This window comes from Mesoplodon densirostris, chromosome 10 (genome assembly GCF_025265405.1).
Source record: "Mesoplodon densirostris isolate mMesDen1 chromosome 10, mMesDen1 primary haplotype, whole genome shotgun sequence".
In the NCBI taxonomy this organism is placed as follows: Eukaryota; Metazoa; Chordata; class Mammalia; order Artiodactyla; family Ziphiidae; genus Mesoplodon; species Mesoplodon densirostris.
In genome coordinates this window covers 10,680,226-10,704,553 of record NC_082670.1, presented here as the reverse complement: position 1 = coordinate 10,704,553, position 24,328 = coordinate 10,680,226, and the positions used below count along the sequence as shown (strand labels likewise).

The window sequence follows — 24,328 nt, the reverse complement described above, 5'->3', positions numbered from 1 at the left end:
GTGTAGCTCCCCGCTCAGAGTGGCTGCAGTCTGTCCCGAGGTGGCCCTGGTTTTCCCGGGACAGGGCATTTTGGCATCAGCTGTAACCTGTCACAGGAAACCAGAGGTTTCCCAGGCTCTATGGTTAGGGGTGTCGTAAACAAAACTGGTGGCCTGTCCTGACTCCAAGATGTGAGTGCAGGGCACTCTGTACTGTCCTCAGAGTACACAGGCATTTACCGTAATACCACAGGGCAGGAAGACTTCTACTCCAAGCCCCAGTTTGTGTTTCTAAGGACTTACTAGCTCGCCCTGGGGTGTTAGACAAACAGGACTATTTTCTAAGTGTGCCATGACAGGGGAAAGGTGGTTAAAGTCGAAATTACTAATTTAAATTTCTCACAGTCATGATCTGGATTTTATTAATAGCCTGTCTATGGTAGAGTCTGGAGTGGACAGAAACCTAGAGGTTGGCTCTGAAGGTGAGGGACTATTTTTCATGTCTGAATCTGGTGGGGATTAGACACGACCTCTCCAGATCAATAAGAGACGGGGCCCAAGTGCCACCAGGGAGTGAGTGAGGAGGACTCACTGCTGGGAGCGTCTCTAACAACTACCTGGACTCTGCTGTGAGCCAGGGCTCACACCCCTGGCCACATGGGGCTCAGGAGAGGTGCCTCTGGCTCATGGATGGCTCTAGCCCTTGGGGTGCGTGAACCCAACTTACGTGCCTGGACACTAAGGAAATAATCTTTGCAGCCAAAGTTGGTTTTCTGCGGATGATGGGCTGGAAGAAGGGGTGGGGTGCAGAGGTTGGTAGCGTTATGTTTCCATCTATGGCAGCAATAATTTCGTTTGCAACCAATTGCTCAACAAAAGGGTACGTTGAGACCCCAATTCCACTGTTAATACAACCTGACCCGGGTCCATTTCTTCCCTTCCTTCCCTCCTTTCCTTCCTCCCTTCCAGCCATCCTCCCTCCAATACTTCTTCCCATTCATCCATCCATCCAGCTAGCTAGCGAGTTTTTGGAAGTGGGAAGCAGCAGGCATTTATCCCAAGATAAAGCATGTAAATTTTAGGTTAGTCTCAATTTGGCTGAAGAAAATGCCTGGCCTGTGGCTATTAGCATCTGCTACTGTGTTTTATTTTTCTCAGTGTCTTAAATAGAATGATATTGAGGAAATCCTCGGGCTGAGGGTAAGTGGAAAGCATCCCCCACCACTGGCTTCTGGTCTCGGTGTGATAAAGGCTCCCGAGGAACAGAACATGCCCAGAGCCGGGAGGTGATACGGATTCCCTACCTGCTGGCACGCTCCACATCTCTGTTCACAAAACCAGATGTGAACGCTGTTTCTGGTCTCTCCCTCATAAACAGTTTATCCCTTCACTCAGGCTCATTATTTCTAATTCCCCAAGCCAGTCCCAGGGGAGGCAAATGCTGAAATTACAAGGCAGTTTTCCTGGGAGAAGGAAAGAGAGATAACCAGGGGGAGGAAGAGGCATTTATCTTGACTTGAGGACCTGCAAAAACCCCACCCCTACCATTACCCCGCCTGGGGGAGACGGGTGAGGGAGGAGACCCTCTTCTCTCACCCCGTCCTGCCAAACTATGCAGTTAGTCAAGCTTTCCCTTGCAAAATCAAATGCACTTTTTAAAGACATGAGAATTAGGTGCATGTCCAAATCTTTCCCTATTACTAGTTTTTAGCAAGAAACCCTAAAGTTTAGGAGAATTTTGGGGTCCCAGCAATCAAGTCCAATGAACTTTATGAAAATCTGATTAAACATTTTTTCTGAATGTCTAGGCCTTTGTCTATCAGAAACGAGGGGTCATCACCAGTCTCCCTTTGATACCCTCATCATTTCAAAGACACACTTAGAATAATGCATCTCCCCCGGTCCCCCTCACTACTCAGCCTCAGGAAAAGGGATGCCCTGCGTCCAAAGGTTGGGTGGTCTCAAGGATGTAAGAGTCAGACCTTGACTGGAGTGAGGGCACCTGGATGAAGTGAGGGCCCTTAGCTCTTGTTCGAGTTTCCCACCAGGGGACACCAGCCCGTCAGCGGCTTGTCAGGGCCTTGCTTATCCTACTCCTTTTAATTGGGATGGCGTTTGGCTTGTCACCATATGTTTGGGATGCTCTAAGGGCAAGAAAGTGTTGAGAAACACAAATCATCACCTTAATAATTGGTACGATATTTCAGGATCTCTGAATTTCTTCCTTTGCATAATATTTCTAGGGAGAAAAATCCATTAACAAACCTTTAAAAAATTAATGTTAATGGGTCTCTTAACTGTCTCTAAGCTTTGAGTATCTTTCTCTCAAGATGGTCACTGTCGGAGGCTGATGAAACACTCTAGTCAGACAGAATATAGTAGTATATCTTCTGTGTCATTAATTAAAGTTGTCAACATCCTCCAAGAATAGCCTCAAATAAGAGTTTATTATCAAAGAGGCCACTCATAGAATTAGATCCACTTGGGTCTACCTTACATTGCCAAGCCATCTATTTTGGGGGTTAAAAACATATAAAAATTCTAGCTTTCTGACTTTTATCTAAGTGCTTTTCAAACATCTTCATTAGATTTATCAATACTTTTGGCACTTTCCTAGTTCAGTAATTCAAATTGGATTTAGCATAATAAATAGTTCTTAGGTAACAGGTCAGGAATACTATCAGCGGAGACAAGGAAAACTCACTTTCCCAGGGTCATAGCAAATAACTGATACGTTTGAACTTGTGATTTTGATAATGAATTTCCAATTGCCTCATGGGGTTACAGTGAATTTTTAAAAACAAAATATTCACTGTAACTGCAAATAGAATGCACCTGACATCAAGTTGCTTGGGGGTAGGCCAGTGTCACCAGCCAAAAGGGCTGAGGGTCATGAAGCTGAGTGGACCACTGGCCCCTGGAGAGGTGGAGAGTCCAGAGAGCCGCATGCCCTGGCACCCGAGGAATGGAACCATTAATGTCACTTCCAATGGGCCAGGCAGCTGCAAGGCCAACACAGGGCACAGCAGGGGAGGGTGGCCCCCTGTCCCGCGCCAGCTCGGCATGGAGAAGCGTCTTACCTTCCGAGTTAATCTCCTCTTGATCTCTCTTTTCTCCTCTTGTTCCTCTTGTTCATTCCGAGCTGAAAGAAACATTTAAGACGCTTTAGATTTTGGTAGTGGTATTGCACAAAGGTGCACCTCTGCAGGTTCTAGGCCAAGCAGCTCAGTTTTTTTTTTTTTTTTTTTTCGGTACGCGGGCCTCTCACCGTTGTGGCCTCTCCCGTTGCGGAGCACAGGCTCCGGACGCACAGGCTCAGCGGCCATGGCTCACGGGCCCAGCCGCTCCGCGGCATGTGGGATCCTCCCGGACCGGGGCACGAACCCGTGTCCCCTGCATCGGCAGGCGGACACTCAACCACTGCGCCACCAGGGAAGCCCCAAGCAGCTGAGTTTGAAAAGGAGGAGAGAGTTCCCGTCCCCTACCCTGGCCACCCTTTCTGCTTGTGGGGACACTTTCCAAACTGCCTGTACTGTTTCAAATGGGTGGTGAGTGGGTTGACCTTATTTTGTTTTACGTCACACGGGGTTTCAAGTCTGCAGGCCGAAACGCTGGGCCAAGAGGAGGGGCTACGAGGCAAGGAGGTGGGTCCTGAAAGAGCGGGGTACCGTCTGCAGTGACGCAGGCATCCGGGGAGAGGTGAGGCTCCCTTCTGTGGACGAGACCTGGGCCTCACGCAGTTCTGCCTCAAGCCTCACGGCGACCGGAGGGGACTCGCTGTGACGTGGCCCTGGTGCCCAGTGCCCTGCGTGCATGGAACAGAAGCCAGGCCCCGCGGGGGCGCCTGCCACCTGCCACAGGAACAAAACGAGGCACGGCGGACGCCAAACGCAAGGCTGGAATTTCAAAACGCTCACCTTCCACAAGCCCTGATTCCATGAATTCTCTGAATCTTCCAAGAAGTCCACAGAGCACATGTGAGGCCACAGCGTGGGATACAACTGCCTACATTTAGACTTCTAAGGAGCGTCTTAGGGAGCAGACTCCAGAGCTTAAACCTTCTCAGCTCAATATGTGGGGTGACTTAGCATCAGGCGTGTAAAGCGCCGAAGGGAGTAGAGATTCGGAGGACAGAGAACGCGGGAGGATCTTAGCAACGCAGTGACCTTGGGCACCTCACTTTCCTCCCAGGCCTTGCGATGGAAGCACGGATCGCAGCATAATACTGTCTAACTTGAAGAAAAATCACGAACATCAGCCTGGCTCCCATGCCTCTGCTGCTCGTCTACTGAACTGAGGGTGGCATCAGAGAGAGACCACCACTGCCGCTTGATTTTGCACAGGCTGCATCAAAAGGGCCCTTGTTCCCTCATTTTGAAATCACCGTTGGAAGTTATGGTTCCATAACTCCATTAACTTACCGTGCAGTGTGCGCTCACCCTTGAGTGGTCTCAGTATAGGACAGAGCTTTAAAACAGGGACCCCCTTGTGCCTAGGAGTGGGGTGCCCTCACCCCTCCTGCCAGCCTGATGGCGGCAACCACAGCCTCAGCTAACTCACACTGCAGGTGGCAACACCTCCCGCCAGAAGGAACAGTGGTGGTTCAGAGCACAACTCACGTCCTTGAGCGATACTCCCGGGGGCACGGTTTGACCAGTGTGACTGCCTGTGGTGACCAGGATCTTGGACCGGGGCAGCGCCAGAAATGGCCACATCCTGCCGTGGGCCAAAGTCCCCAGGGGTCCCCGCTGCCCCAAACCCCACTCGAGAGCTCCTTCCTTTGAATGGAAAGGTCCCCCCCCACCCCCCCGCCCCAGGGTTCCTTTTAAAAATGAGAATGTCTCTTGGATAGAAACCTGTTCAACCAGTCAGCCATTACTATCTTCGTATAAACTAATGTATCAGAGAGAAACTGGGAGGCAGACTGCCAGCCCCAGAAGAAGGGAGGCCCCCAAGAGCTGCATTTGCAGGTGGAAGGGAGGACGGCAGGAAAGGTCTCGAGTGGATGGTGAGCGCCCGGGGTGGGGAGCAGCTCGAGGGCACTGGGTTGAAATGGACAGACTTGTAGCCATATCAGGGCAGGAGGGGCCCACGAGACCACCTAGGCTACTGCTCGTGGCTTGGAAATGAGGATAAGAAGGCCCAGGGGAGTTGAGCGTCTGGCCACACACTCCATGGCTAACAGACAGACAGATAGTCCAGCTTCTTTTCCTGCTTGGCTACGCTGCCTCCCCCCCATCACATTTTGCTCAGGGCCAGCCCTCCTCCTCCTCACTGGTTACTGGCCTCAGACTCCACTCGGAGCTGCCTCATCCTACAGGCCCCCTCCCGAGCCGTGAAGGTCGGCATCCTGCCCATCGCCTACAGGTGTTCCTGAGGTCCCTGAGGGGTAGGGGCCCCAAGCTACCACCTATGGAATCTATACCTTTAGCTCAAAGCCATTTACAAACCCAGGGTCATGGATTCTCAGGCAGTGGGGACCAAGACAACCCCACTGGGCAAGTGGGAAGGGAGACCAGGAAAAGCCCTCGAGGTCATGGCCGGCTGCCACCATCAGAGACTGCACTGTGTGCTCAGATGTGCCCAGGGTCTCACTGGCTGCCCGGTGGGGCCAGTACTGCCCACAGGGCCGGCTGGCCTGGGGCAGAAGTCAGACCCGGCTTGCAAAGCTCCACCGCCCAGCCAAGCCACCGCTCTGGGCCTCTCTCCTGCACACTTAGATATGTGGTTCATCCCTGGACTTAAAGCCCAGATGATAATTCTCAGAATACACTGTTTGAGGGTTGTCTTCTGATACCACTAAGCATTTCTTGTTTAACAATCACACAAGATTTAAAAAAGAGAAAGAAAAAGCTATGTCGGAAAACAAAATTCCAGAACGCAGGGAGGAAAAAAAAAAATACCGACAGGAAAAATAAGCTCCTTTCCGAAAAGTTTTGAAACTGCGAAATGATGACCCTGTTTGAATTTGGTCAAGTGATCCTTCAATTTGCAACTACTCAAACAGGACAAAGACGCAAGAGGCAACAGAACGAAAGGGAACTGTGGGAACAACTTGTAAGCCCCTGGCTCCCCTGACCCTGAGCCCCAGGCTCACTGGACGCAAGTAACTGTCTCTAAGACCAGAGTGTCTTTCTGGAGGGTGAGAAAAACCTAACTCGAGGGGCCTGCCGGTCGCCTCCCATGGATCTGGGCAGACGAGGTGTGGAAGCTGGTGCCTTCGGGAAGCCAGGTGAGCTGGGGATTCTCTGCCTTCTCTTTCCAAAACCTGCGCCCTTGCTGAGAGAAGTGCTATCTTCTGAAACCTGAACAATTCCACAGACGTTTTTTAGCCTCTTCACATTTAAGAGTTAGGCTGGGGACCCCAGGTACCGTGTGGCCCTGTAAGAAAGTTGTACAGAGATTCCTTCAGCAGACCACAGATCCGTGTGAGGCATGTCTGGGGGAGAAGTTTAAAAGGAGAAGAAGAAAGCCCGTTCACCAGATTTCTGGCTTTAGGAACAAACGGACACCTTTTTATTTTCCTTTCTCTCTAATGTAGACAATTTATAATGGATTAGCTATCAAGTTGGGGCAGAGAGGGAGACACGTCAGCCAAATGCTTCCCCAGCCAGGAAAATCATCTGAAAGAATTCTAATTCTGTTTCACGGCAAAGTAAACTTAGAAACTTTTAAAGGCACCCCCTTCGTTAGGAAGAACGTAATCATATGCACAACTTCCTAGAGATCTGGGAAATGGGTGAGGTGCCCTCAGGACTGAGGAAGGTCAAGGCTGAAAGGAACAGCCCCTGCAAGGCGAGGGCGTGGCCGAAGCCCGGAGCAGCGCGGCAGGATGCTGGTGGAGGCACAGGGCACGCAGGTGGGTGCCCTGGGGTACGGGTGCTGTGGGTCACGACACCGGCCCCCCCATCACAGCCCTCGCCAGTGACATTCAACAGCAAACCATCTGGCGCGGACCCAGTCGCAAGGCCACAACGAGCAAGGTGAGAAAAGCAAAATCAAGAACACTTTTGTTTGGTCAAAGTGGAAATACCCAGCTACTCACACAGGGCCTCACGCGACTGGGGCGTGGGTGTGTGCATGCGTGTGTGTGCGTGCATAGCACGGTAGTTCCGTAAAACTCTGCGTAGCATATATTTCTCTTTTCTGGAGCAAATCAGAAAGGGATAGACGTGTGGGGAGAAAGGGTCTGAAATTAAACTCAACATATCTGTTGACCATCTAGAGGGCAGTGTCGGTGAGATCGTAGCATGATGAAGCTGAGAGGTTTTCGTTTTCAATGGTTGAGTATCTCCCCCTAAACTGAGGCATACTGGTTGGTGCCCATGAGATGCTGGATTTCTTTCAGCATTTTAAAAATAGGTATTTAAGCACCACATGGGCTTTCTGTACCTAGGCAAATATCTCTGATATTTGTCCTGAACCAAACAAGAGGCTCGTCGGCTTTTTCTGTCCACAGACACAGTGACAGCGAGTTTTCCTGAATGAGAGCCTGGGCAGCTACACCAGTGGCCAGTTGTAGGAGGCCTGAGAGGAGGCCAGGGAGGATTTCCCCTTGGAAATGCTCTCTTAGACTTTAGGTTTAATGCTCAGAGGGAGGAGGGATTTTATCACCAGCAGCTGGCTGCCGTGGCAAGTCACGTTTTCTGGTCTTCATTTTCAAATGGCTACTTGCCCTCTTTTAGCCATCAATATCATATTTGCAGTTTTTCAGCCAATCTGGGTTGAAAGGTGAGCCCAACTCTCACTTACTAGTAAGTCCTCTCGCTCAAACTTTTCAGCTTCTCTGACTTGGCAGCCCACTAAAGGGCAGGTTCTTCCTGCAGACCCCGAGGTCCTCACGAACCAAGTGGATCCGCATTTGCTTGCTCTGTGGGGATGTTCGAACACAAAAGGGCGAAGCCTCCGCCACCAGAGAGGGTTTCGATCGTTTCCACACCAGCACACGGGAGAAACCCTGTGGCCTGCCGTCACACAATAACCAAAGCCACCACGAAACGGCAGCGCTTGCCACGGGCTCTGTCACTTACGTTTCAAAATGTTTCTCTGCTCCAACTCCTCTGCGGTCGGCCTCTGGCTCAGTCGCCTGCGGAAGAAATCCAGGAAAAGTTTTTGGACCATATCATAGCCTCCTTGGGTCGTTAATCTCCCCGGCCGTTGCAGATACATGAGGCAGGGTCAGCGGCTGGAGGCCCTCTTCCATCCTGTGCCCTGAGAGACCGGCGCTCACCACCAATGCCTCCTGAGTTCCTCGTTTTCAACCCCAGGAAAGGCACCGACGTGATGTCACGTGGAGCCGAACCCCCTCCCTCCACCGGCCCCTCCCCAGCCCTGCTCCTCCGGGCCTCCAGGCGCGTGGACTCTTCTCACAGAAGTCCCTTTCTTTTGTGTGGCCTCCCAACTTCGGGAGCATGGCCTCTGCTTTTCTCCCCCCGGCCCCCGAGGCTAGAGCTTCCCTCTTGCCATGTTTGTGCAGACCCAGAACACAAAGAGGCTCACGGCCCCATGGAGACGGGAGATAGCACGTCTGTCTGCAGAGAACAATAGCTGCTCTTCTGGTCGCCACCCATCGCCACCAGAGACTTATTAGACACAAGGTGGCAAGTGAACAGGAACAGAAATGACACTTGGTGCCGGCACGTAATTTAGCCACAACAAGTGAAACATCATAGCCAGGATGTGAACTTGCTATGATGCAACAGCAGGGGCCGGGGGCAGACAATGGGCGGGCACTAGGTAGGGACGGAAGTTGCCAGAGAATGGGAAGGACACTGAAGAGGAGACTACATGATCTTAGAGATGCTTTTACGGATCTGACTCCAAAGGCAAGGGAAGCAAGAGCAAAGACAAGTGGGACTACATCGTACTAAAAAGCTTCTGCACAGCCAAGGAAATTATCATCAAAACAAAAAGGCAACCTACAGAATGGGAGAAGATACTTGCAAACCATATATCTGATAAGGGGTTAAAATACAAAGTATATAAAGTGCTAATACAACTCAACAATAACAAAAAGCAAACAACCTGATTAAGAAATGGGCAGAGGATCTAAGTGTCCATCGACAGATGAATGGATCAAGGAGGTGTGGCACATACACACAATGGAATATTACTCAGCCATAAAAAGAAACGACATTGAGTTATTTGTAGTGAGGTGGATGGACCTAGAGTCTGTCATACAGAGTGAAGTAAGTCAGAAAGAGAAAGACAAATACCGTATGCTAACACATATATATGGAATCTAAAAAAAAAAAAAAAAGGTCATGGAGAACCTAGGGGCAGGACGGGAATAAAGATGCAGACGTAGAGAATGGACTTGAGGATATGCAGAGGGGGAAGGGTAAGCTGGGACGAAGTGAGAGAGTGGCATGGACATATATACACTACCCAATGTAAAACAGATAGCTAGTGGGAAGCAGCTGCATAGCACAGGGAGATCAGCTCAGTGTTTTGTGACCACCTAGAGGGGTGGGGTAGGGAGGGTGGGAGTGAGACTCAAGAGGGAGGAGATATGGGGGTATATGTATATGTATAGCTGATTCACTTTGTTATAAAGCAGAAACTAACACACCATTGTAAAGCAATTACACTCCAATAAAGATGTTAAATAAATAAATAAACATAATATGTTGCTTTACAAGAAAAAAAAAAGGCTAAGCAACAGGAAGAAAAAGAAATTGGCAGAGGATCTGAATAGACATCTTTCCAAAGAAGACATACAGATGGCCAACAGGCACATGAAAAGATGTTCAACATCACTAATTACCAGGGAAATGTAAATCAAAACCACAATGAGATATCACTTCACATGTCAGAATGGCCATCATCAAAGAGACCACACAAAACAAATGTTGGCACGCGTGTGGAGGAAAGGGAGCCCTCGTGCACTGTTGGTGGGAATGTACACTGGTGCAGCCGCCATGGAGAACAGCATGGAGGTTCCTCAAAACATTAAGACGAGAACTACCATATGACCCAGCTATTCCACTTCTGGGTATTTATCTGAAGAAGAGGAAAATACTAATTTGAAAAGATATCTGCACCTCCATGTTCACTACACCATTATATACAATAGCTAAGATATGGAAGCAACCTAAGGGTCCACTGATAGATGCATGGATAAAGAAGATGTGGTACATACACACAATGGAATATTACTCAGCCATGAAAAAGAATGAAATCTCGCCATTTGCAACAACATGGATGGACCTTGAAGGTATTATTCTTTTTTTTTTTTTTTTTTTTTTTTTTTTGCGGTACGCGGGCCTCTCACTGTTGTGGTCTCTCCCGTTGCGGAGCACAGGCTCCGGACACGCAGGCTCAGCGGCCATGGCTCACAGGCCCAGCTGCTCTGCGGCATTTGGGATCCTCCCGGACCGGGGCACGAACCCGTGTCCCCTGCGTCGGCAGGCAGACTCTCAACCACTGCACCACCAGGGAAGCCCCCTTGAAGGTATTATTCTAAGTGAAATAAGTCACACATAGAAAGACAAATCCCATATGATTTCACTCCTATTAGAATATAAAAAACCCCAAAAGAAACGAACAAACACAATAAAACAGAAAAAAACTCACAGAGATCAGATCAGTGGTTACCAGAGGGGAGGGGGATGTGGGGGGGCGGTGAAATGGGTGAAGAGGGTCACTCTATGCTGACGGATGGTAACTAGACTTGTGGGGGTGATCACATTGCAGTGTATACAGCTGTTGAATTATAATGCTGTAGACCTGAAACTTATATTAAAAAAAAAAGAAAAAGAGAACCACATGCCCAGATAAAGTTCCAGGAATGATCACACAACGGGCCTCAGCATCACAGAGATGTTTGTATTTCTGAGGCTCTTGAAAATTATTTAACAACCCTGCAGTTAATTATTCGGCATTCTGCTTCCCCCATTGGGATGAGGTATGTGTGAGATGAGAAAACTGTGGAAGGAGTTTGAGGCCCCTCTGAGTCCTCCAATGGGACTAAGGGGTAAAAAAGAGTGCTGTCCTGGCAGCAGAGGTTAGAGACCCGCCCCAAACAGTGGCAACGAGCGTGTATTGTTGGCAAGATGTTTACACCCTGGACTCTGGAGACCCAGAGTGAAGATAAGAAGTCCATGGAGCCGCCAAGTATAACTATTTTAAATCCAGTGCTCACTGACAGTTGATTCTGTGATCCCCCAATATCATCACCACTTAGGCTGTAGATAGGGAATGGGCCTCAATGCCAGAGAAAGGATTTTTGATCAGATACCTGTCTGCAAACCCCATAGCACCCTGGAAACTGCTGGAAATGGTATTCCAAAGTGTTTTTAAGTTTGTAAGAACATTTTCACGTCTATTCTTCATTTTCTTCTCAAAACATCCCATGAAGGGATTATTTATCCACACTGATAAGGGCCCTCTGGGTATCTGGAAATTCACAATGCTGGAGCTTCCAAATTTGGACTCAGCAGTCTTCCTGTCCTTTCTAAAACAGCATTCTCCGACTGTAGGAAGAAACGTGAGATTACACAGCTGGGCAAGCTGGTGTCGTAGGTCTGGGATGCAACTCCTGACTCCACTTAGAATGAGTTTCTTAGAGGCTCTACCTCGCCTTTCACTTTATTTTCCCTGAGAAAACTGGTTTCTTTGGTAGGGATGCACAGCCACCTTTCTGGGACCATTTAGTAAAAACCCAGGTTTTTACATGAAGCTTGGGTTTGGGGGCCGTATGTTTTGAAGAAGCCCTCCAGATTCAAGGTGGAGTTTGCATCTCAGAAGAGGGGGCCAGTGTTTTGGAATCTTATGCCCTGAAGTGTCTGCAGAAGGTTCCCTCACTGGCTTGTGCTAAGCAGCCCATGGATCCCACGACCAGATGCATTGCCTGGTTCTATTCTGGCCTTTTTCTGTTTTTGTTTTTCTTATGCGACATGTTTGAAGGGGACAAAACAATGAGTGACTGAAATCTAACCAGAGAAAATTCTGCTATTAACTCGGCAGCCTTATCATTAAACACACACGATTTCAAATGAGGCCCTCTATTGATGTTTCACTTCTCTTGAAAGGGTCTGAGAACACCCAGGCTAATCACAGATATAAAATGTAGCTAAGCTCTCCCGAAGGGCATGTATTATAACTAGTTGTTTTGACTTTGAAAATGAGATTCGGTAGGAAAATGATATTGTGGCTTAATGACAAAGTGCTAAACAGCTCAGGAGTTAGGGGACCTAGGTTCCACTCCTGGCTCTGCCCTGAACCCACCTGGACAAGGTATTGGACCCGCTCAGCCCTATGTTCTTTTCTCTGCAAATAATAGGAGTAACTGAATAAGCTAATGCTGATTTAATGCCTAAGAAGTACAGGCATGGTTCTAAGAACTGCATGTATATTAATTCATTTAATCTTCAGGTCAGCCCCTTGAGGAAGTACTATCAGCATTTCCATTGTACAGAGGGGAAAAATGAGGCACAGAAAGTTGCATACCTTGCCCCGGGTCACAGAACTAGCACAGGGCAGAACCAAGACTTAAACCCAGGCACCCGGACTCTATAGTCTGAACACTCTTAACCAGTGTATTAGTCTCCTATTGCTGCTGTAACAAAGTACCACAAATACAGTGATTTAAAACAACACAGATTGATTATGTTACAGTTCTGGAGGTGGGAAGTTTGGAATGCATGTCTGTGGGCTAAAACCAAGGAGTCAACAGAGCTGCACCCCTTCTGGAGGAAGGGAAGAATCTATTCACTTGCCTTCTTCAGCTTCTAGAAGTGCCCTGCCTTCCCTGTGCCTCTTCCAAGCCCGCAGTGTCGTATTTTCCGATCTCAGACTGACTGCAAGAGTTCTTGTGATAACACTGGACCCACCCAGATAATCCAGGATAATCTGTTCAACTCAAGATTCTTAATCACAGCCTCAAAGTCCCTTTTGCTATGAAAGGTTATAGGCTCCTAGGTTTGGGGATTAGGACATGGATGTCTTTGGGAGGGGGAGATATTCTGTCTATCACAACCATAATATCCTACGAGTCAGAAATTGCAAACTGATGTCCGGTGGGTTGCATTTGACTCTGCAAGTTCTTCTCCCTGCTCAGAGGTCACAGTCTTTTTCCCCCTGAATGCCTTTAGAGAGGGTATGTTTGTTCTAGTTAGCCCGGTCCCCAACCCTCGCTCAGATAATACCTGTCCTGCTTTCTTCCTTTCCAGTCATTCCTGGCCCTGAGTTTGAGACCCCTGGATAAGATCATCAAGTCACAAGAATCCCGACTTTTGTTTTTCTTCTTTCATCCACCAATCTACCCAACACTGACTAAGAAGAACCTCACTGAGGACTGAGCACTGAGAGTTCTTAGGAGCTCAAAGCCTAGAGGTGCACGTTAGTGATGAAAATTCGCAGGTTAAAACTGGAGCCATACTTTTCAGGAGCTAGACTACAATAGAATACCCTCAAAACGGCCAGCAACTTGGACATGATTTAGACTCTCATGGCAGTTTAGAAGACGCTACAGACTCTCTCAGTGTCTCAGCTTGGCTAGCAAGAGGGTCAGCCAAAAACAGATCAGCAGATGTGTGCAAGGGGGGCTGGGCGCTAGGCAAGACTGTGAAGGGGACCATGTTTTTGTCGGGGTTCTGTCTCCTGGACCCTTCCCCTCAGGTTCTTGGAATTACATCATCACTCTTTCTATGTCATTCCTGTCAAGACCTTTTTTTTTTTTTTAATGGCTAACAGGCCCAGCCGCTCCACAGCATGTGGGATCTTCCCGGACCGGGGCACGAACCCGTGTCCCCTGCATTGACAGGCGGACTCTCAACCACTGCGCCTCCAGGGAAGCCCAAGACCGGTTCTTAAAACAGATGCTATATACTTAGCCACATTCAAATGTAAATTCATTTATTTGTTTCACAAATTATTTATTGAGTGCCAGCTCTGTGCTGGGCATTGGGGTCCAGTGATGAGAAGAAACAGATCAAGGTTCTGCCCTTCTGGAACTTAGAGACTGGAAGGGGCTGGGAGAGGCAGTCATTAATCACATAGTGACAGGGGGATAAATTAGGAGTTTGGGATTAACATATGCAGAGTACTATACATAAAACAGATAACCAACAGGGACCTACTGGGAACTATACTCAACATCTTGTAATAACCTATAATGGAAAAGAATCTAAAAAAAGAATATATATGTATATAACAGAATCATTTTGCTGTGTACCTGAAACTAACACAATATTGTAATTCAACTATATTTCTTTTTTTAATTTAATTTTTTAGTTTATATTGGAGTATAGTTGAGTTACAATGTTGTTAGTTTCATTGTTAGTTAGTACAGCAAAGTGGTTCAGTTATACACACACACACATACATATATATATATATATATATATATATATATATATATATATATATATATATCTCCACTCTTCCTCAGATTCTTTTCCCATATAGGTTATTACAGAATATTGAGTAGAGTTCCCTGTGCTATATGGTAGGTCCTTGTTGATTATCTATTTCAACTATATTTCAATAAAAATTTTTAAAAATTACCAAAAAAGTTAAAAAAAATTCACATAGTCATAGAAAGAAGTATAAAACTCTAGTAAGAGGTTCCATGGTGAGGCATCTGGGGCAGTGATACTGGGACCTGACAAAATTAGGAGGTCAGGAAAGGCTTCCCAGAGGAAGTGATACTGTGTGTGTGTTCAGATCTGGAGGATGGAGGAGGCCAGGTTGCTGGAATGGACAAAGCAAAGGGAAGAAGGATGGTGGGAAACAAGCCCGGAGCCAGGCCATGTGCCCACGGAGGCTACGTTAAGGAATCTGATCTCCCAAGGAGCAATGTGAAGCCACTGAAGAGTTTACATTTAAGGGTAGGAGAGGGGAGGAACAAATGAACATTTCAGGTTTACAACAGATCACATTGTCTGTTGTACAGAGAATGGGTTGGGAGACGCAAGAGGCAGTTTGGATAGGAGCCTCGGAGGCTACTGCACACCTGGTAGAGGATGACGGACACCTGGGCTAGGCTATGATGGTCAGTGTGCCAGTTCTTAGGGAGTCCAGTTGACAGACCACGGAGACACAGCATCTACGGACAGAGGGGGAAGGAGGTGTACTGGATATCTCTTAGGTTCCATAACTTATGCAGCTGGACGGATGGTTATGCTACCCACCCAGAAAGCGGGAAACACTGGAAGGGAACCGGGGCATTTTGGGGGAGGACGGGGGAAGGGTGGAAAGGAATCATGAGTCTGAGTTTAGATCTGTTGAGTCAGTGATTGTGCAACGTCAAAGTGGACGCATCCAGTAGGCAGCTGGATATACAGAGCTCGGTGGAGAGGAGATGGCTAGGCCAGTGCTGGAAATCTGTGGCTAGTTTGCAATTAGATAATATTTGAAGTCAGGGGTATGGAGAGAGCATAGAAGGAGAAGAGGGGAGGGCTTAGGACGGAGCCTTACGGAATTCCAACATTTAGTTCTCAGACTAAGGAAGACACACCTGCCAGGGAGTTAGAGGAGGGGCAGGGCACGGACACAGGATGAGAATTAGAACATGGCACCCTGGAGGCAGAGGAAGATGCGCGCGGCCAGTGAAGTGGGCAGATGAGGCCTGGAAAGACTGCCCACTGGGTTTAGCACCGGGGAGGTTCTTAGCGAGCTCACCTGGAACTCTTTCAGGGGGTGGTGGGGAAAGAAGCCAGGCTGGAGTGGGTTGAGAACAGAGGTGAGGAAATGGACACAAGTATGAAGGACTCCTCCGTGAAGCCTGGTTTTGAAGGGACCAGAGAGTTGGAGGTGAAGGAGACTCAGGTGAGCTTTATAGTTTTTTAATGGGAGGAGACGGACATGTTTAACAGAAAGAATCCAGATTAAGTGGTGGTGGTGACGGGGAGAAGCGAAATATATAAGGAGGGCGGAGGCTCCATGGACAGTGCAGGAGTCCTGAGAAGGCAGGAGGGGTTGGGATTTTAGGGGCAGAGAAGACCTTATCTTTCAAATGGAGGAGGGACAGCCCTTCACCGTTGACAGGAGGCTGCAGGAGAGAAAGTGCCCTGTGTGGAGGTTTGTAGGTTTGGTAGTGGAAGAAAAAAGGGTGTTCCCAACTGGTGGCTTTTACTTATTCTTTCAAGTTGGACTTTAATAAAGATGACATACATGAGTTTAAAATATTACCTTTCCTTGAGGGATGTGTCTTTGAACAGAGCCAAGTTCACAAAGCAAACGGATAAAGCTCTAGCTTCAGAATGCCAGTCATCAGAATTTTAGGGGCACGCCCAGGGCAGGCTGCCAACTTCACCAGGTAAAGCAGCCATCTGCTTGGTTCCTTTTAAGATCTACCTTGTGTGGAAGCTTTGGCTAATAGAAAGCTGAGCAGGAGGGCACGATTACTGTATTAATGAAATGATCAGGTGTTTTTTTTTGTTTTTTTTTGTGGTGCGTGGCCTCTCACTGCTGTGGCCTCTCCCGCTGCGGAGCACAGGCTCCGGAGGCGCAGGCTCAGCGGCCATGGCTCACGGGCCCAGCCGCTCCGCGGCACGTGGGATCTTCCCGGACCGGGGCACGAGCCCGCGTCCCCTGCATCGGCAGGCGGACCCTCAACCACTGCACCACCAGGGAAGCCCTGAAATGGTCAGTTCTATGAATAATCCCGAGGAGCTAATAATTCCAAGAATAAAAGCAGAGATGCCTTCTGAACGCACTGAATCTCTTACACTATCTTCACCTTGATAGTAGATTTAAGTAATTGTATCTGATTTAGACTAACATTAATTTAAAAATTTTCCTGATTAGATATTTAGACATGACCATTCACATGCTAGATGACACAGGAAACTCCTTTTTTGGGAGCTAAACTTTTATATAGAATGAATTACCCAAAAGTAAAGGTTTAATGTCCTTTCAAGTGATCTGTTTAACTAGCTCTGCTATTATATATGGGACCCTGGTTTATACAACATCTCTGAGCAGTAAAATTGTTTCCATGCCTCAAATGATTTCTTCTTTACCACGGATCACGGCTAAGTGATTTCCACTCACTGTGAACTGGAAAATCACAGACTCCCATTTAAATGCCACTTGCCATCCACTGCCACATATGAGCCTTCTATTTTCTTTCAAAATGTAAGAATGGATCTTATTTTTTATCAGTCTGAACAACTCCATCTATACCACGGACCATAAGAGAAAAGAAAACAAACTAACATTTTTCTGTGAAACAAACCAACCTACCCCAAACAAACGGCACTTAGGTGTTGGCCTTGGAAGGAGAAGACTGCTAGCAAATGCAGCAGGAAGATGCTTTAAATATATGCAGAGCAGGGGAGAGCTGTCTTTGAGCATTACAGCATCTCCCCAGAGAAGTGACACAACCCTTGTAGGTTTTGCTGGTTTGACTTGACGCCGACAAAAACTCGTTCTGCAGCACGAACCTAAGAAGCCTTCTCCAGGCTTCGGAACAGCAAGGTCACAGCTTTCACTAGTATTTACAACTGCTTATGGTTTTGAGGGCCCTGATGTCAAAGTCTGGATCTCTGAAGCTATATCTGCGTTTCAGGAAAAAAGAAAAGCAGAACTGACTTTGGTTTGTTTGCTGCATCTCAGAGGGAGGTAACTGCCTTTTCAGACAGCTGGAAAGAGAAAAGGCAAAGGTGCTCGTGGAGATGGACAGAAAGCCAGGTCCCCTTTCCTAAGGCAGGAGAAGATGGGGGTTCTCTCCCCATCTTAGACAAGCATGCTGGGGCCAGGTAAAGGGGGGAAGCACTGAATTCTGTCCCCTGCACCTCCTTTGGCATCCTTCCCTAGGACCTGTCAGTGCCATGAAGCCTGGGGCATTTCTGTCTGGTCCTGGTCATTGCTACATCGCCAGTTCCCAGGAGACCACCGAGACCATCACAGGTGCTCATTTAGTAATAATCTAACCCACAACCTACTAGTTCTGATGCCACACATGCTCCCTGGATGGCGTCATCAACACTCACGACTTCAGTTAGCATCTACACGCCAGTGACTCCAGATTCTATACCCCTAGTCATACTTCTGAGTTCCAGACACCTTTCCAACTGCCTTCTTAGACCCCCAGAGGCCATCAAACTTAAAGGGTCCCAAAGGACTTAATTTACCTTCTTCCCCTCCTGTGCAGGTAGTTTTGCCTACTGGACAAATTATTTTGTCTACCAATAATATTCTGACCCCCAGGGAGCTGCCCAGGAAACTGGGGAATTATCCCCTCTGTGCTTCACCCCTGGGGGTCACTCAACCACCAAGTCCCAACCATCTTTCCTTCCAGCCCATCAGCACCTTCTCCAGAAAGCAGGCCACCAGCATCTCCCCCATGCTGCCACCCTACCCTCTTCCACCCTAGACAGAATGGTCTTTCTAAGGGGTAAATCTGATGCTTCCACTCCCGGCTTGAAAGCTACGCACACCTTCCCGATGCCTGCAGGAAGGAGTCAAAATACCCAAATGTCCCATAAGGTTCTCTGTGATCTGGCCGCTTGCCGAGAATCACCCCCGCCCTCTTCTTTAGACCTACCCACCTCCTCTTGGCTCCTTCCAGATTTGCATGCCCTTCCTTACATCTCAATATCCTTTCTCTTCCTCCTTCTCTGGCGAACTGACAATAATTCCCAAGATTGCAGCTTAAACCTCAACTATCACCTCCTCTGTTCACCAGCCTTTGGTTAAGGTGCTTTCACAGGCTATGACAATAAGTCCTGTGTCTCTTGTACCCTGGTGCTTGCTATTCTTTCATTACTGCTCACCTCGTCCACTGGAGCCCAGAGCTGAAGCTTTGTGAGGTGCGTCCACGTCTGACCCATCCACCACCAGGGCAGTTGCAGAGAAACCCCCCACTCAGAAGGGTCCTGTGCTTGGAGCTTCATGTTCTTGAGGTCTCAACAGCCCATCACAATCTGGCCTCTGTCCACACCACTCTATTGTGCTGGTTTTCAACCAGGGACCACTGTGCCCCCCAGGGTGCATTTGGAAATGTCTGGGGCCAGTTTTGGGTGTCGTGATGGGGGAGGATGCCTTTTCTGATTCTACCAGGCAGAACGTGTCACTCCCTCTGCTGTGTCCTTGCATCTTGACCACGCCTCGTCCATCACACTGATAACGTCCATTTACACGAAGACCTCAACTAGACCGTGAATGCTTCAAAGGCACAAGTTACGTCTCATTTACCTCTGTGCTTCTAGACTTAGTATAACGCCTGGCGCATGGAAGGGACAAGTCATAAGACTTTAGCCTTGTTGCGGTGCCCATGGGGACGACCGGAAGCCTGGGCTTGCGTGACAGCCTTCTTGCTCCCGGAGGGGTCCCTCTGGGACGTCGGGCAGCAGTTTGCTTTTGCGCCTCAGGACTCTGCCCTCCACCTTTCTTCTCTGTAACTGAGGTAGCACGACTTTTAAAACTGCTGATTGAAAAGTTGATTTCCGGGAATTTGAGTCAATAATTTTCCATGTGTTTCCCCTCCTCCTCATTCCCCTCAAGCTGTTAACCAGTAGCCTGGCTACGGCATAAAAAAAGAGCACAGGCTGGGGAAACTGGACTGGGATTCGGAGCCCTGCCCGCCTGGCCTATGTCCACCGTTAGCCAGAGGCCCCCTGGGTACATCACAGCGCTTCACCTCTCCCTGCACCTGAGTTTCGCCAAATGACAAACAGCCATAACAACCATCTAGCCTGAGAGAACCGGATGAGAAGAAGATGTGAAAGTCCCCTTTAAAATTAAGTATAAAGCATGAAATGTTATTTCTGGCAACTTGAAAAAACGTCTCTCACCTCAACTAGCTAAACAGGTTACTCTTTTTTTTTTTTTTTGCGGTACGCGGGCCTCTCACTGTTGTGGCCTCTCCCGTTGTGGAGCACAGGCTCCGGATGCGCAGGCCCAGCGGCCATGGCTCACGGGCCCAGCCGCTCCGCGGCACGTGGGATCTTCCCAGACTGGGGCATGAACCCGTGTCCCCTGCATCGGCAGGTGGACTCTCAACCACTGCGCCACCAGGGAAGCCCTAAACAGGTTACTCTTAAGAGAGAAATGGTTTTGGCTTTATTCACTGGAGGCTGTGGCCCCAAGTGTGAAGCCCCATGGCAAAGATAAAATATTGTAAGGAATAAAACCAGAAACAACATTGGAATAATGCTGGTCGTGTTGAGATGAAATCAGTTTGGGAAAAACAATGGGACTATGTGTGTTGCATGGCATCAAACTAAAAAAAACAAACAGCACAAAAACTGAGAGCCTACGGCCTGAATACTTTCAGTCTTCTTAAGATTATTAGATATAAGCTCCAAATGAGCAACCAGGGAGATTTTACTTTGAAAGAGTATGTGAGTTGTTACAATAGAAATTAGAGAGTTAAAGAAGTTAACCTAAGAATACACTCATCTCAATAAGGCCATGTTTACATGAAGAATCAACCAAAAGAAATGCTAAAACAATGTGATGTCAAAAGATAAGGAATGTGGGAATAAAAAGAAATGTCCTCTATTCTACTTTAAAGTGACTGAGGAGACTTGGCCACCTTTGGCTTAATCTTATCTGTCTGTCCATCCAGCCGTCCATCTGTCCATTACATACCAGACACTGGTCTAGGCCTTCAGTCAGAGCTAAGCATAACAACTAACAGTATTAACAAGAACGACTGGGTGTGGATGACATGATAAAATTCTGCCATCAAATATATACTGTGTTTCATCTTTTGTCCTTAACCTCTTCCCAAAACATAAAAACTGAAATTTGGCCTTTGTTTTTAATCCTTCAATAGATAGCTCTACTGTAAAAGTTAACATTCTCTCTAGGAACACAAAGCATTTTTTTTTTTTTTTTGCGATACACGGGCCTCTCACTGTTGTGGCCTCTCCCGTTGCGGAGCACAGGCTCCGGACACGCAGGCTCAGTGGCCATGGCTCACGGGCCCAGCCGCTCCGCGGCATGTGGGATCTTCCCGGACCGGGACATGAATCCGTGTCCCCTGCACCGGCAGGCGGACTCTCAACCACTGTGCCACCAGGGAAGCCCACACAAAGCATTTTTAAATAACCTTCCATCAGAATCTTCAACAAGTTTAGTATGATCTGGTAAGAGGTCAAGGCAAAAGACTAAGAGTGGGAAAAACAAGTGCATCAGTACAGCCCCTAAGCACCACATACCTCACTAGTCAAGTGGGAACAAAAAACATCCTCAAGTTGTTAACTTCAAGCTCACCTTTGGTCCTCTTCCTATAGCGTTTTGTCTATTCTCCTGATCTCTGCCATTTCCATGGTTTCTGAGTCAGTGGTTCTCAATCTTGTAGCACATTAGAATAACCTATATTACCTTAAAAAATACTGATGGCTGGGCCACGCTCTTGACCAATTAAATCAGAATATCTGAGGGTAAAGCACTGTTAATATACTTTTGAAAGCTTCCTAGGTCATTTTTCAGCAGTAGCTGGGAACTCCTTAACTGTGGCAAACTCCTGGGCGCCAGACCTACTGAATCAGGAACGCCTGGGTGGAACCCAGCAGGCTGTGTTGTTTAAACACAGGACATGACGACATACGGATCTTCAGGAGATTTGCATGCATATTCAAGTGTGAGAACGAGGGCACAGGCATCTGGATATTCTTTTCTTAATTTGAGCCTTCCCCCAGGTACCCCTGTACTTCTTGTCCTTACTTCTTTAAAGAATATTGCTTCTGATGAACAGATCTCTGGAACAAGGACAAAAAGTGAGTCAAATGAAAAGAGGAAACTCCGGGGTTCACTGTTGAGTGACTGTCCTGGACAGTATCATGTCCAGGACATGATACTAACCAGGACAGTCATCCTGGTTAGGATGACTTGTGCAGTCTAGACAATACAGAAATGTCATAAGAATATATACTTATTCATCCACAAAATACCGTGGTTCCAGATTTCCCCAATGCCTTGCTTTGTTGGGAGTCAATAAACAATGTACAAAACGCTTGACTACTTTCCAAAGCAAGGCAAGGGATGGAAAGTTGGAAGTAGGTCCCCTGATACCTCCTCTTGTGCCTGCTCTGACTATGACACCTGGACGACTCCAGGACCTACAGGGTCTGTGCAGCTCATGCTCTTTTCCTGTTCCCCACAAAGGCCAATTTGTCATCTTGGGGCCATCAGCACGTCCAAAGGACAGGCTGAAGGGTCTTATGTGAGACAGAGGCTGGGAGACAGCTGTCAAGAATCCCCAGCCCCTTCTCTCCTCTTCATTCAACAGGACTACAGCTATTCTCCTATAGCTGCTTCTCAGGGCCTCTTCTGAGCCCCTATTTCTGGAACAAATCACAACTCCAGTTCAGATGAGATTTCACGCTGTTTAGAAACCTGGAGATGAAAATACAAAAAACCTCCAAAGAGTCCTAGATGCTCCAGTAGAGGGGATTTTGATCATCCGATTTTGCAAGGTTTTCTATCATTCTCCTTTGTTAAAAGTCTCATTTCCATACTGTTTCCTGATCTATGACTCCACAACTTTAACATAAAGCTTCATTTTAAAACCAATAGTCCTGTAGAACAAGAGTGGTAAAGAATATAGGTATCCTCATTAAATTAGAAGTGCTTAACCATGATAATGTTTCATAAAATACATATATATGATGTAACAGACATCATATATATGTATATATATACACATATATATGCATGTATGTGTGTATACACACACACACACATATACACATATACATCTTTTTCCCCCAGCAGCATGGTGGATTTTAGGAATGTCTAACCAGTTTGGATTTGCACTTTTGCATTTTTTGAAAATCTATTTGTTAACTCTAAAAGAATCAGGAAAAATGGAGTTCTAATAAGGAATGGGTTTATTTGTCTAGGAAAGCATCTATAATATGGGAAAGGCAAAGAAGAAAAAGAATGTAAAAATGGAGCATGATATGGCTGCTTCAACCGACTTTACCTTGACTATACAGGAAACAAATATAAACGCTTTTACTAATTTCTTGGCCTTATCTATACAATGGATTGGGAGACAGATAGCTTGTAAGAAGAGACTGTATCCCCTCAAGTATGTTCCCAAAAAGAGACCATGAATTCAGAGCACATATCTAACAGTAGGCTATATCCTTTTCTCTCTTGTGTGTGTGTGTGTGTGAGTGTGTGTGCACACATACATCAGCATTCTATTATTAATCAATTAGGAAACATACCACATAACACACAATGTAAATGCAGGACAAATTTAAGCTACTTTCTTAGGTAGGCTAAACCTGACATTATATATATGCTTTTTTTTTTTAAATGAATAGGCTTATTTTATTTCTGCCTGGACAAAGTTGTATGAATTTACAGCTCCTTTGTGGGAAACGCCTGAGTATTATCCAGGTGCTGCTGCTGACTGTGGGGGTGAGAATCAGATTTCATAGGCTGTGGCCCCAAATGGCTACATGTGGTTAAAGACTGTGAAGAGAGAGGGTAACGCGCGAGAGAAATGAGATGGAGAAATGCTCCGAGGATGTGCTGCGTGGACATAGCAGGCTCCAGGCAGAAGGTACCCACTCAACCTCACTCAGCTTCTGCGAATCTAAAGGAAGTGCCAGGTCACTCAAGGAGGGTGTGCTGAAGGCGTCCCGTGGATGGGACGTTGCCTGGGTGGCTTGGGGTGGAATGTGCAGATGGCAGCCTCATTGGTTCAATCAAATTTGGGGAGGGCAGCTCTCATTTTAACTCACAGGAAGATGTAATGACCTCTCTCAGCATCTTTCAAGGGGGCGCTTGATAAGTTACAATACGAAGATGAGCAACACAAGGAAAATCATAAGAGTCCAAAGGAGGCTTGGATTTACCGTAGGTAAAGCTCTTTTCGACACACTGATCACCTGTCGGTATCCAGTATTTATCTGTCTGCCTGCTGTTTTTTTCAAAGGCACTAATAAGGCTGCCCGTTTTGAAGAACTATTGTTTTAATGGTTCAGTGGGCACAGAACATAAAATTTTCATGATCACACTTCCTAAAATAGAAGCGTATTCACTTATATTTCAAAGAAATTGCCTTCGGAATCAGAGGGAAAAGCGATTTTCCAGGGTTTGTATCTTTGGATGATTTTCCTGTTTCTATTCTGTCAAAAAAATGACTGTTTAGTTAGCATATATGCAATTTTCAAGGCTATTCTAAAAATCTTTGCATTCTAAACCAAGAAGAGTGAAATGAATATAATGAAGATAAATAAAATGAATTACTCTTATTAGCATTTTGCATGAGAGTTAGGGGGTTCTTTTGCCAGTAAACAAAGATGTGAGGGGACCTATGAAAAACAACTGTTGTGCAAATGTCTCAGCTGTAATCCAGTTCTGCTATTTAAATATTCAGGACTGTGTGCAAGCTCTAAGGGGAGCTGTTGAAAAATCACCTTCAGTCAAACCTGCA

At 47.1% G+C, this 24,328-nt stretch overlaps 1 protein-coding gene across 1 annotated transcript in view; it reads right to left on the bottom strand.

Moving 5' to 3' along the window:
• PHACTR1 (phosphatase and actin regulator 1) overlaps window positions 1-24,328 on the bottom strand; it is a 542,166-nt gene that overhangs the window by 5,164 nt on the left and 512,674 nt on the right. Inside the window, 2 exon segments of the mRNA XM_060110072.1 lie at window positions 3,060-3,121; window positions 8,010-8,065. Of these exon segments, the coding sequence (XP_059966055.1) occupies window positions 3,060-3,121; window positions 8,010-8,065 (118 nt within the window).